At 32.2% G+C, this 13010-nt stretch overlaps 2 protein-coding genes and 1 non-coding gene across 3 annotated transcripts; 2 read left to right on the forward strand and 1 right to left on the reverse strand.

The window, feature by feature from the left end:
- The first annotated feature begins 1901 nt into the window (after positions 1-1901).
- On the forward strand, positions 1902-3951 carry LOC133694682 (transcription factor TCP21-like). Its single transcript, XM_062116322.1, has one exon. It carries the CDS (start codon positions 2091-2093, stop codon positions 2904-2906), a length of 816 nt encoding a protein of 271 aa, XP_061972306.1. The 5' UTR covers positions 1902-2090; the 3' UTR covers positions 2907-3951.
- Positions 3952-10510: 6559 nt separating this feature from the next.
- On the reverse strand, positions 10511-10580 carry TRNAT-UGU (transfer RNA threonine (anticodon UGU)). The gene has a single exon. It is a non-coding gene; the product is annotated as a tRNA-Thr (tRNA).
- Positions 10581-10599: 19 nt separating this feature from the next.
- On the forward strand, positions 10600-12476 carry LOC133693881 (prefoldin subunit 5). Its single transcript, XM_062115241.1, has 4 exons — positions 10600-10909; positions 11033-11136; positions 11236-11313; positions 12094-12476. The coding sequence occupies exons 1-4, from the start codon at positions 10699-10701 to the stop codon at positions 12175-12177; spliced, it is 477 nt and encodes a 158-aa protein (XP_061971225.1). The 5' UTR covers positions 10600-10698; the 3' UTR covers positions 12178-12476.
- The last annotated feature ends 534 nt before the right edge of the window (positions 12477-13010 follow it).

Consider the following 13010-nt stretch of genomic DNA (forward strand, 5'->3'; position numbering starts at 1 on the left):
TATTTGAGAAACATGACAAAATTCAATGATAAGTGAAATGTAAAGCCAACCTTTTTTTGTGGTGCATTTAAATCTACACAAAACAAGAAAAAAAATCAAAAGAAAAATAAAATAAAAAGAGGGTCGAGGTAAGAACCTGGCCCAATAGACTAAGGGCTAGAGGTAGAAAGGTTTGCGAGGTCAGTACCATGTGGATGGCCCTATGTTGATTTTTTAAATGGTGGATGACATTTTTTTTTTTATGAAAAGAAAAGGTGAGGCAGCCTTGTCAAGTCACCAAACTCGTGACCTGAGTCATAAAACCGTGATAAACTTTATAGAAATAAAATAAAATAAAATACAAAGTCAAATCCTTAATCAATTCAAAGTTGAAGGATTGAGTTGAAAAAAAATTAAAAAAAAGTAAAAAAAAATAAACCGAGTCAATCCAAGTTAACCAACCAAACCCGGGTATTAAGACCATGATAATTTTATAGAAAGTAAATTGAAACAAATTATGAAGTTCAATACCCATTAAATCCAACTTTGAAAGATGAAATTAAAAAAAAAACCTTGGTAACCAAATTGTAAAAGGCCAAAGCATTTCATTTTTCATTACTACAGTAAAATGTCAAGGTCTTTTAGTATATGTTAATTAGATCCTTGGCTTGTGCTTCGTTGTTGGTCATATTAAATTTTTTTCTTAACATAAAAAAATGTTTAGGCTTTGCTAATTTTTTTTAGTAAAAATATTTTTTAAACTTGTGGGGATTGACTTGATATGACCAGGTTAATTTAGTAGGTCTAAAAGCAACTCAGGTAGCTGGAACAAAGATAGTCTAACTCAAAATAAATATTTAAGATGGGATTTTTTTATATAAATATCAAAACAACAACATATTAAATCGATTTGGGTCAACCTAGGTTAACTTGTCAATTCATATGTTGGGGCATAAGACCATGATAACTCCATAAAAAGCAATTCAAAATAAATTTTGAAACTCAATTTTCAATAAACCCAATGTTGAAAGATAAAGTTAAAAAATAAATTTAGAAAAATAACCTAATTTAACCCAGATTAAAATATCAAACCCATGATCCAGGTCAAGAAATAAGGATAATCCAATAGAAAGAAAATTAAAAAAATAATTATAATTCTCAATTCTCAATCAACATGGTGTTGAAAGATGTTATTGAAGAAAACAATTCAATTAGAAAAAAAACATAAAAAAACTTAAGTTAATCTGGTTTAACATGTCAAACCCGTAACCCAAGTAATGAGACAAGAATCACCTCACTGAAAATAAACTGAAACAAATCATGAAACCTAATTTTCAACCAAATCTAATGATGAAATTGAAGAAAAAAATCAATGAAAAAAATGAAAAAAAACTTAAATCAACCGAGTTAACTTGTCAAACCCACAGTCTAAGTAATGAGACAAAGTAACTTCATAAAAAAGAAAATTATAAAATTTAATTTCTAATAAATCTAATGATGAATAATATAATTAAAAATAAAAAAACAATAAATTAAAAAGAAAAAAAGAAAGAAAGAAAGAGAAAACAACATTATTCTACTGAATAATGTTACGTGAGAAAGGGGTATAGAAAAATCACCTCCTCTTTATATATATTTTTTCACTCTGAAGAAACTTGATCTATTTTTCTGAATATATTGTTTTTCAAAGTATTTTTACTTAAAAATATATTATAATAAGTTTTTTATTTTTTAAAATTTATTTTTAACATTAACACATCAAAATGATTTAAAAATATATAAAAAATAATAATTTAAAATAAATAAAAAATTAAAAAAAAATATTTTTAAAAACCAAAAACAAATCCACCAAACAAACACACCGCAAAGGAAATAAACCAAAGGGGTTAGAGGGTGTGTGTGAGCTGTGAAGGCTGTGTATGTGTATGCAAATGGACCCCACCACCCATGTGCCCTCCTTCCTGTCTCCACCAGCTCCTGCCGCTCAATGATTAGCTCTCTTTCCCTCCCCCAAAAACCCTTTCTCTCTCTCTCTCTCTCTCTAAACACCACAAAATCCCTCCTTTTTCTCTCCAAAAACCCACCATTTTTGCTTCCCACACTCTCTCACCATGTCAGACAACAGTGGTGCTGTCAATAACGGAGCTTTGATAGACCCACAAAGAAACCAGCCGCCGGGAGGTGGTGGAGGAGGAGCTACTAATGGAGCTTTAGCTGTTAAAAAACCACCTTCTAAAGACCGTCATAGCAAGGTTGATGGTCGTGGAAGGAGGATTCGGATGCCGATCATTTGTGCTGCTAGAGTTTTTCAGTTGACTCGTGAATTGGGTCACAAGTCTGATGGACAAACTATCGAATGGCTTCTTCGTCAAGCTGAGCCTTCGATTATTGCTGCTACTGGGACCGGAACTACTCCTGCTAGTTTTTCTACTGTTTCTGTTTCGGTTCGTGCTGGTGGTAATTCTAATTCAATATCTTCGCTTTCCAGCAATAATGTTCATTCAGCTGCTTCTTTGGACCATAAGCCTTTGTTAGGCCCTGCGCCCTTTATACTTGGAAAAAGGATGCGGCCAGAGGAGGATGGAAATGGTGGGAAGGATGATGGTGGGGTTCCTGTGGGCCCCACTATCGGGTCTTTAATGGGGCCCACCGCAACAGCCGCAGCGGGGTCTGGCGGGTTCTGGGCTTTGCCTGCAAGGGCCGATTTTTGGGGGTTTGCTGCTGCACCGCCGGAAATGGTAGTGCAGCCGACGGCGGTGCAGCAGTCGTCGCTGTTTATGCACCAGCAGCATGCTGCCGCTGCTGCTGCCATGGGAGAAGCGTCGGCGGCTAGATTGGGGAATTATCTTCCTGGTCACTTGAATTTGTTGGCTTCATTGTCGGGTGGGTCTGGGAGTTCAGGAAGGAGAGAGGAGGATCAGCGTTGAAGGTGGAAAAAATTGGATCTTGGTGGTGTTATTGTATGGTATATATTATGAGTATGTTGTTATGTTAAATTGTGCCCTTTTTTTTTCGCTTGTGTGTGAAGAAGGATGGGAAGAATTTAGTGAAAATTAGGGTTAGGTTTTAGGAGTTGGGAGAATTTAAGTAATGGACGAATGATTTAATTAGGGGGTTCTTTTAGTAAGTTTGTTTGGAGATTAATTAGGGTTTTTAGGGTTCAAATTGTTTAGGGGGGGGGGGGGGGTTTGTTGGAGGAGGAAGGGAGTGAAGAATTGTGGTTCAAATTCTGTGGCTGAATCTGCAAAGGTGTTTTTTTCTTAATGGATTTAGGGAGTCTGCTGCAAATCTACATCAGGCTTTGTGTTCTTATATTGAGAAAAACTTGTCAAAGTTTGGCTAATTTGAGAAGTTTTGAGTGCTTTATGCAATTAGTAAGTTCTTCCTAATTTGGAAACCATGTAGGTTTCTTTTCTCTGGTGTGACACAATGCTTGTAAATGTGGGTTGGAAGCATTGTTATGTTATGTTTCAGTAAATGGGTGCATGTACCTTGAATTGATCACTGCAATGGAAAGTGGAGTTTTCCATGTGTCATTCTGCTTGCTTTATATTTAATCTGACGATGCCTGTGTGAATTTGGACTTCAGTCTCCCCAAATTTGTTGAATTTCCCTTTGCTGCAATGGTTGATAAAGAGTTGATATTGATTGATGCAATTTGTGTTCCGGTGAGATGACAACAGTGATGGTTTTGGTCTGTAGATTGTGATTTGCCATGGTGGTTGGAAACTGTTTCTTGCTCCCTTCCACTTTCAGGGTATGTGTTGGTGTACTGATCTCAAAGGAGACTGCTGTGCGTGGGAAAAATCCTGTGCCTCTTTGTAAGGCCTCTGTTTTGAACCTTTTTTTATCAGTAATCTTAGCCATTTCTCAGATTAATTAGTGTGAGAATAATGTGTCTTCCATGTATGTAAGTGAATTGTTTTTCGGGGTGCCTGTTGTGTGAATAAGAAACCCAATTGTTTCTCTCAATTCAATTTGTCGCTCGCTTCCCCCCTTGTGTGCCATTGCCTTCTGCGCAATTTATATATCAACTTATTGTGCTATCAATAATTTTAATCTGCATTCCTTAATTTGACCTTCTCGGGTCGTTTTTTCTTCTTCGTTTTTGATATGTCCTTCAATCCAACGATTCATGGAACTCTTCCAAAGGGAATCCAGCGATTCATGAAACTCGTTTGAAGCGATTATTGTGAGCAATTTTGAAAAGTTTGTGTGAAAGTAGTGAGTTACACCATGCACTAATTAACGAGGAGGTGGACAGTTCATGCTAGCAAGTTTTGTTGGTGGACAGTTGTGATAGATTTGAGTTACAGGTCGAATCATATCATTTACATGTTCAACTGGTTTGTTTGCTGTGGGAGGCAGGTTTTCTTCAAGGATTTCATTTTTCTGTTCAAGTTGTCATCCATGTATCATCATCCCAAGTTTTCTTGACTGTTTACTGCTCGGATCCATCTCTTGTATCGACTGTAAGATGCTACATCACATCCTTTTCATGTATCTTAATGAAAACCGGTAGTAGTTGATCAAATGCATTTCTGTTCGGAGCATCATATCAACATTATTAACGAAGAACACTTGGGGAGTCGGGTGTCTGGGATTACGGGTGTGTTTTGTTGTGTGTGTGACATGCCTGGTTAATGGATCCCATGTTGCTCCATTTATTCGAGGTTTGCCTGACTAAACCCATCTGCATTTCCCAGTCATGAATATACGCTTAAATGGCATCTCCTATTCGCAAACCCCCCTTGGCGATCGTTTCATTCGAAGCCATGCTGTCAAGGGGCAATGCTGTTGTCTCTCTGATGTAGTTTCAGCTTCCAAGGATTCCATGGCTTGGCTGGTTTTAAGGTAGTGGGTTCAGGTTGGGCGCAGCAATCGAATATTAAAATGAGGGACATCTGTTGATACAGTATCAGACTCCGTGTAGTTGCATTTGAGGACAAAAAGAGGAGAATAAATCATGGGTTAGCAGATGCAACAAAACAATTAGCGGGAACAGTGAAGACTTTAAAAAGGTGGGAAGAACAAGATCCATTTGTCATGTCAATATCTGTACTTAGTTGTTTTGGATTAGTGCAAACCAAAAAGGCTTAGAATGATAAGATATACTAATTATTGAGAGGGCCCTACATATTTAATGCTGGGAGAAAAATGGTATGATCCTGTCACATTGAACCAGCTCAGAATATAATTTATTTATTAGACCTGGTTTAGTTAAGACAATGAGCGTCCATGTGAGATGCATCAAGCAAGACTATAATTGATAGGGCAAAGGCCATTGTTGATGGGCCTCAAGAGAAAACCAACGGCTGATGATCATGGACCCATACCAAACTAACACAATCCCTTTGCAAATATGGGCAACCTTCGAAGATCTGTTCTGTTCTCTCTTGGTTGATGCTTCTGCTTCAATTCTTCTCATCTCAGACAAGTTAAATCGAGGATAAGTAGGTTTGAGTCCGGTGGCAGAGGGCTCATCAAATGATGGCTTGAAGAGACCCTATAAACAGTAAGCCCTTTCCAAGTGCCGTGTGCTTTGGAAGTTGATGCAAACGTAGTTGTAACAACGAACAAACAATGTTTTTAATAGATGTATTTTGTTTGAATAACAAGTAATCATATGGAGTCCTAACCCCTCTCTCTCTCTCTTTTTTTTTTTGCAATTAATTAAACAAAGATCAATAAACCCAGTATATTCCACTACTTGGAAATCAGAAAAAAAATAATAAATAAATAAAACACCAACAAGAATTGTGATAAAAAATTCTCATCAATAATTTCAGATGAAAACAACAATAAAATAAAACAAAAACCTCAATCAGTAATTAGGTCGGCATTGTTGACATGTCAAATTGCTGATAAAATTGCCAACATAAATTTCATCAGTGATTTTAAGAGGAATTAAGATATCAACGCAACATCTCTCCAAAAGCCTAAACCCCCCCTCCTCAACTTTATTTCTTTTAAAGCTTCACTTCATCAAGTAAGCACACCCACTCATTCATATTTTAACACATTTATGTTTTAAGTTAATTTATTGAAATTTGTTAGTAGTATTTGTAATTTGCTTGTATATTTAAGTATTTTACTTGTTTTATAATGATAATTTTTTTGTATTAATGTATGAATTTTTTTAGGATTTGTTTTAGATTTGAAGGAAATAAATTTAATTTGTCATTTGATAAAATTAAGTGTGATTTTATAACTTAGGTGTGCTAGATTGAAGAAATGATAGGTAATTTAATGGGCACCAATTATTTTGTATCAATTTTATGGTTAAGTTGGAGATTTAGGAAAAACTATTTGTGTGGAATTGATAATAGTTGAAGCTATTAATTTATGTTGAATAAATTTGAATTAAAGAAATGATGGGAAATTAGTTGGATCCCAATTAATTTTAATTAATTATGGGTAATGTTCAAAATTTAGGAAAACAAATTAATGTGTAATTGATAACAATTAGGGTATTAATTGATTTTATTTATTCTTGATTTGCGTATATAATAGGTAGATAGTTGGGTACTGATTATTTTTTTATTAATTTTATGGTTTAGTTGAAAATTTAAGAAAAATTAAATTTGTATGGAATTGATAACAATTAGGGGTTAAGCATGTTTCAACTTATGAAGTGTTTGATAGTTATTGGATTATGAATTTTTTTTTTCTAAATTGAAGAAATTGAGTTATTTTGAAATTTAAAAAATGATAGGCTATAAAGTTATTAGTTGATTTGGATAGATTAATTATTATTCATTGTTAATAAATAATTGAATTTGTGTTTGATAGTATGATTTATTTTTTGAATTGTGTTCATTGTTTACTTTCAGTTACAATGTATTCAAGAAAAAAAAACAAGTCCAAGTTAAACAAGAGAGCTCCTGCTTCATCAAGTATTAATGTCGGTGATCATGCTATGAATCTACGGGATGATTATGAAAAGGTACCTAATATAAAAGTTACCGACCAAGGCTCAACCACTAAAGACAACATATTAAGCGTCTCTTATTTGATAGATTCCATTTCAAGCAAATAAATAACTGAATGAAAAGGTAACCTCTCAATGTAATTGTTTTGTCTCGTGATGTTATTTATTCTTATGGAGTTATTTTAAGTTTTATAACTGTATGAAAATAGCTTTATTAAAATAATTTTCAAGTTTACTAATATTGAAGCTACTCATTTCATTACCTCTATGATAAAGTGATCATTTGAAGAACTGTTGTTTTAATGGATTCAACTTCATGACCATCCTAAATTGATGTATATGGTAGATGCTTGGCGGCGAAACTTTAAGGTTAGATAAATAACCTTTAATTTGAGTGACTAGTTTTGAAATTTTTTAAAACTAATTCATGTATGAGTCAATTAATAAAAGATTTTGATGGAATAAGAGCAATGAGATACTTGTCAGGAGAGTGTGAAAAATCCATAGTGTGACTAGGAAAATTTAAATCAATTAATGTTATATTATTGTAAACTTATATTCATTTATTTTCTTACATAACTTATGTATAATAAATATTTGTATGATGCTCACATATAAATAATTAAGAAGGATGAGTTAGATGACATGGAAAGGTAAAAAAAATATAAACCAGAGTATATCATAGACCATGATTGGGCAACATATTTTGAATTTGTAGTTTTAGAAAATTTTACAAAATGCTCAAGATCCGATGCATAAAAATAGAAATAAAAAAACTCATGATTCGATAAGCAAACACACCGAGGAAGAAATTCTATTTATCCACCATGCAAAACGCCTAGTTAGAGCTCATTGTTATATATTTTATTACTTTTCTTGAAGTTTTAATTACATGTTTATTAGTGAGACTTTTAACAAATTATTTAATTTATAGAATCAACTTGGATGAGAACTAACTCTAATACAGTTATATGAGGAAACTCATATAGAGAATAGAGATAAGGAAAAAAAGGAGAATAAAGTTTGTCAATAAAAAAATAAAAGTGTTCATTAAAAGTGTTTCGATAGTTATCATTGGTTTAAGATGTTAAGATTTTTTATTAGCATCAATAATATAAAATGTAATTGAATTTTGAATTATAATTTTTTTTGTTTTATAAGAGAGACATAACATCAATATGGTTGATAAATATGGTGAAGAGACTTCCACCCACCCTCCTCATGATCCTCAAATATGGTTAAAGATTGTTGTAAGTGATGGACTTGATATCGAGTTTTTAGTTTGCCTACAATACCTATCTAAGAACATAGGACAAACCATATGGTTTCAACTTTAGGCATGCCAGATTCTAGGTGAAGTTATTCATCACATGAATTTGATGAGAGTTTGCTGAAAAGAGTTCAAAAAATAGATGGTAGCTGAGATGGAGAAGACGAGTGAACAACTCATAGAACAAAATAGGATATGTTTGGCTCAACTAAATACAACTATGGATGTAAATGGATTATACAAACCTATAAATTTTATAGTTGGAATATATATAACAACAATGAGATATGTATAATTACATACACAAATATTAAAAAAAGGAGTAGAAATAAACAACGAGAGATATGTATAATTTTATACATAAGCAATTGTTGGCTTGGAGATTATAACAAAAAAAAAAATCTCTGAAGGAAGGTAATATTTCCCTTGAAATTCCCATCATAAATTTCACATTTATTCTGGAACTTTTGATAAAATTTACAAAATATATAGCAATTTACTAACATAAAATAGGTCGTAAATTAGAATTCCTCATCTTTTATTTTATACCTCATATATAAAAAAAGTCTTTTTTTTTCTTTTAAGAAATTACTTTAGCATGTTAGAACTCCATGGTTGCTCAACTTACATGGAAAAATGTAAGAAGATAAAAATCCATAGGGAATAATGATTTGGAAAATCTTGTTGTATTGGTATATATATCGATCTATAATGTTATTAGATACTCTGTAAAAGAAAACATTTTGTTCGTTCATGTAAAATAAAATTATGTTTGTATGCAATATGAATATGGTAATACATATATGCCCTTTTCTATTTGGATACACATTTTATAAAAAAAATGTTTTTATTAATTTGCAACTGTTTTTTTATGAAAACATATTTAATTGATTTTTAAATAAATTAAAAAATTTCACTTAAATACAAACTTTATTACAAAACCTGTTTATTCATTTCTACAATAAAAAAAACATAATTAAGTTCCTATTTATACACAAACTCTATTTATTTTTTAAATAAAAAAGCATTTGGATAAACAAAATCTATTTATTATTTTATCAAATTAAAAAAGGTAACAATTAGTTAGATTGGAATTCTTAGAAAAAATCTTTAAGTGAATACAAACTCTATTTAAAAACCCGTTTATTCTTTTCTAAGATAGAAAATAAATAATCAAGGGGAAACAATTGGATTCTCAATTTGCAATTCTTTATTATCAAGAAGGATTTAACTGATTTTACATAATAAAAAATAAAAATTATTGTATTATGACCTTCATAATTATTACATACCTTAATTATAATGTAGCATTTGGTTACTATTTTAGAACATAAAAAAATACTATTAGAAAAAAATATGTTTTATTGAAGAGATAAATATTTATTTTTATATTTGTAATATAAAAAGAAATATGTTTTTAGGATAATTTTGGAGTGAATTTTTATACTTTTAAAACAATAAGTGCAAAGAGAACATATATTCAAAGACAATATTTATTTTATTTTATCTCTAAAATATCCATGTAAAAAACTCTTAATTTTAGAATTGTTCAATTAAAGCATGCAATAATAAAAATAATTATGATTATAATTTTAAAACACAATCTGGAACAAGTCACAAGTCACGAATCACAGGTCAAGAGAGTCAACTCAGGTTAACAAAAAAAAATTCTTTTAAAAATGATCAAAATAATGTTATTTTGACCAAAGATTATATTCTTGAAATAAAAATCAATGAGTTTTAACTGAGTTTTATTCTAGGTCAACCAAATTATAGGTCAACTTGAGTTTTTGATCCTGTCAAGCCATGCTAAATTTTTCTCTATTTTTTTTCTAAAACCTAAACATGTCCAAAACCCAAAGCAGTAGGGTCTTGGGTCGATCAATTAGGAAAATTTGAGTTTAATAATTAGAGTTATTATATCATTATTAATTTCAACACAATATAAACTAAAGTAAAAAAATCTTTTTTTTTAAATATGTAAGTTTGAGAATAATACATATTAATGATAAAATATTTTTTTATTGTCTTATCCACCATTAATCAATATACAAATACAATTATAGTGTCTTATAAAACACCACCAAATGTAATGTTATTCTGTTTTGTCTTCTTTATTTTCATTGTCTTTGTTTTTAGAAAATTTAGGAGTTGTTTGGAAACGTGTTTGAAATTGTATTTTTTATAAGTTTAATTTTTTTTTAAATTATTATTTTTATGTAATAATATTAAAAATAATTTTTTAAAAATAAAAAATATTATTTTAATATATTTTTAAGAGAAATAAATTTTTAAAAACAACAACTACAAGACTCTTTCTAAACACTCAATGCCCCTATGCAGGATCGAACTACAGACCTTCAGTTTACAAGACTGACGCTCTACCACTGAGCTACAGACCTTTGTGTTATTATATTAAATTGCGACCCGTCAAAACTGGGCCTCAAGGGACAAGTGGACAGCACCGCAGCAAGGAGTGTAAGCAACAGGAGAAACACAGGAGGCAACAACCATCACCATGGCATCATCCAAAGGAGGAGCTCCTAGTCCAGCGGTGTTGAGAGCATCTGAGATGGAGAAAATGAGTATAGAACAACTAAAAGCATTAAAAGAACAAACAGATCTTGAAGTCAATCTCTTACAAGACAGCCTTAACAACATCAAGACAGCCACTGGTCGTCTTGAAATCACCGCCACTTCACTTCATGACCTCTCTCTCCGTCCCCAAGGTAAACCCTTTATTTCCTTTTCACTTAAAGCTTCGAGCTCTTTGGATCTTTGTTTGTTTTATAAGTCAAAGATTGAATCTTTATGATTTGTTTTTGTGGGTTTTTTTTTCTTTGAAATATTAGGAAAGAAGATGTTGGTGCCATTAACTGCTTCACTTTATGTACCTGGTACACTTGATGATGCTGATAAAGTTCTTGTTGATATTGGAACTGGATATTTTGTTGAGGTTAGTTGGTTACAGCTTGCTGCTTTTTTTTTAGTGGTTTAGCATCGGATTGGATTGTTTTAACTTCATTGATTGGTTGCCTGTTGGTTTTGTTAACAGAAAACAATGAATGAAGGGAAAGATTATTGCGAGCGCAAGATTAACTTGTTGAAGTCTAATTTTGATCAGCTTATTGAGGTATGTTTTCAATCAATCTTTGTGTTAAGGATGTTGCGGAATTGTTCACATTTGGAAATAGTAGCACTGGGCACTTAATTTGGTTTCTTTAAACCTGTTCTTTTGATGCTAATTGTGTTTGGGGAGTGCAGTAGTCTTTTAGAAGGAACTGCTTTTTAGCAGTTTGATAGGGTGCTTTACTGATTGTTGGTATGGTGCTAAACCTGCATAGCGCATCATAACTGTTGATTGAACCATGCAATGCTAATTGTCTGTCAGTCTTTTCCCAAAGTATTTGTCAGCTTAAATCCATTTTCACCATATTTAGTTGCACCTTTCTACTCCTGGTTTCTCCATGTTTCTTCATGTCCCTTCTATAATGTCAGTTCATGTCCCAACTTACAAGAATTGCAGCAATTTTGAAGGATTGTGCTGCGGTCATGTGATTTAAATTGGAATGAATTCGAACTCCCTGTATACTGGTCTTCTGACACCAAACCATACCAGCATTTGGCCACTGTTGCATTTTGCATAAGATTGGAGAGCTGGCAAGTTTTCTATTTAGGACCACACTTGCAGAAATTTTGATTGTCATTAATCCCGTGTCAAAATAAGCATGCTGGGAAGAAAGTAGTCCATCAAGTTAAACATAATAATACTAATTCAAGGGTTTAAAATGCATTTTCTTTTCTTCTTTGAAATTGAGGCTTCAATCTTTTTCAATGTTTTGATATCACCATCGCTGCTACTTGCTAGTCATTCAGTGATGGGATTGCTAAATTTGAAATGCTTAAATTACAGCTTGCAACTAAAAAGAAGACTGTAGCAGATGAAGCAGGGGCAATCTTACAGGCAAAACTGAGGCAGTTGGCTCCTACAACTTAAGATTTTCAGAATCTCTGCACCCTTTTTGTTAGGTTGTTGAATTTCCAGCGTTGTGTAAAGGTACTGCTCTGTAAAACTGCATTCGAGGTGACGTAAATGTTCACCAATTTTTTTTCTTTCTCAATGAGGAGTGAGGAGAAGTTTTCTCAATTCAAATGAGACCAACCTTGGATTAACCAATTACGCTGAAAATACTGTGGAGTTAGTGATGATAATATCCAATCTTGTTAGTAGCGTGGTCATTGAGCAGTTCAATAATTTGAAGGCATGCTGATCTGTTTAATGAATCTTTTATTTCAGATGGTGTGTTATGACTTTGCTTTGCCATTAGTTTAATTTCCCTTATTGACCAGTTTTCCACAGATTTTCTCTGTCTGGCAAAAAATGAATGCTTCATACTGTATTGATTTCTTTCTTTTTTGATGTACTTGAAATTTACTAATGTGCTGAACTTCTAACTAATCCTGCTTGCCTAATAGAAAGGTTGTGGTCCAAGAGCTTTTATTGGATCTATGTATATTTTGCCTTTGTGGGGCCAAATTTCAACTCCTCACACTTGCAACTTACGCCGTGTTGGATGTGCTTTTCAAATTTTTTTGAGTATTTTTTGTTAGCTTCAATTTTTTTTTTGGATTGTTTTAATTTGTTAATGTAAAATAAAATAAAAAATATTATTTTAATATATCTCTAAATAAAAAGCATTTTAAAAAGTAATATTGATACAGAAAATCTCAAACACGCTCAAATAGCGGAATCTTGACTGTTCCACAAGACCACAAGTGATGTATTGTAACTGCGAAATTAATTTTGCTTTATCTGACCTAACCAAGAAC

This window comes from Populus nigra, chromosome 5 (genome assembly GCF_951802175.1).
Source record: "Populus nigra chromosome 5, ddPopNigr1.1, whole genome shotgun sequence".
NCBI classification, from domain to species: domain Eukaryota; kingdom Viridiplantae; phylum Streptophyta; class Magnoliopsida; order Malpighiales; family Salicaceae; genus Populus; species Populus nigra.

Excerpts from the sequence above, each read along its gene's own strand:
- LOC133693881 (XM_062115241.1), top strand. The coding sequence starts at position 10,699 with ATGGCATCATCCAAAGGAGGAGCTCCTAGTCCAGCGGTGTTGAGAGCA. Across the intron at positions 10,910-11,032 it reads CCTCTCTCTCCGTCCCCAAG|GAAAGAAGATGTTGGTGCCA; the intron begins GTAAACCCTTTA and ends TTGAAATATTAG. Across the intron at positions 11,314-12,093 it reads ATTTTGATCAGCTTATTGAG|CTTGCAACTAAAAAGAAGAC; the intron begins GTATGTTTTCAA and ends CTTAAATTACAG.
- LOC133694682 (XM_062116322.1), top strand. The coding sequence starts at position 2,091 with ATGTCAGACAACAGTGGTGCTGTCAATAACGGAGCTTTGATAGACCCA.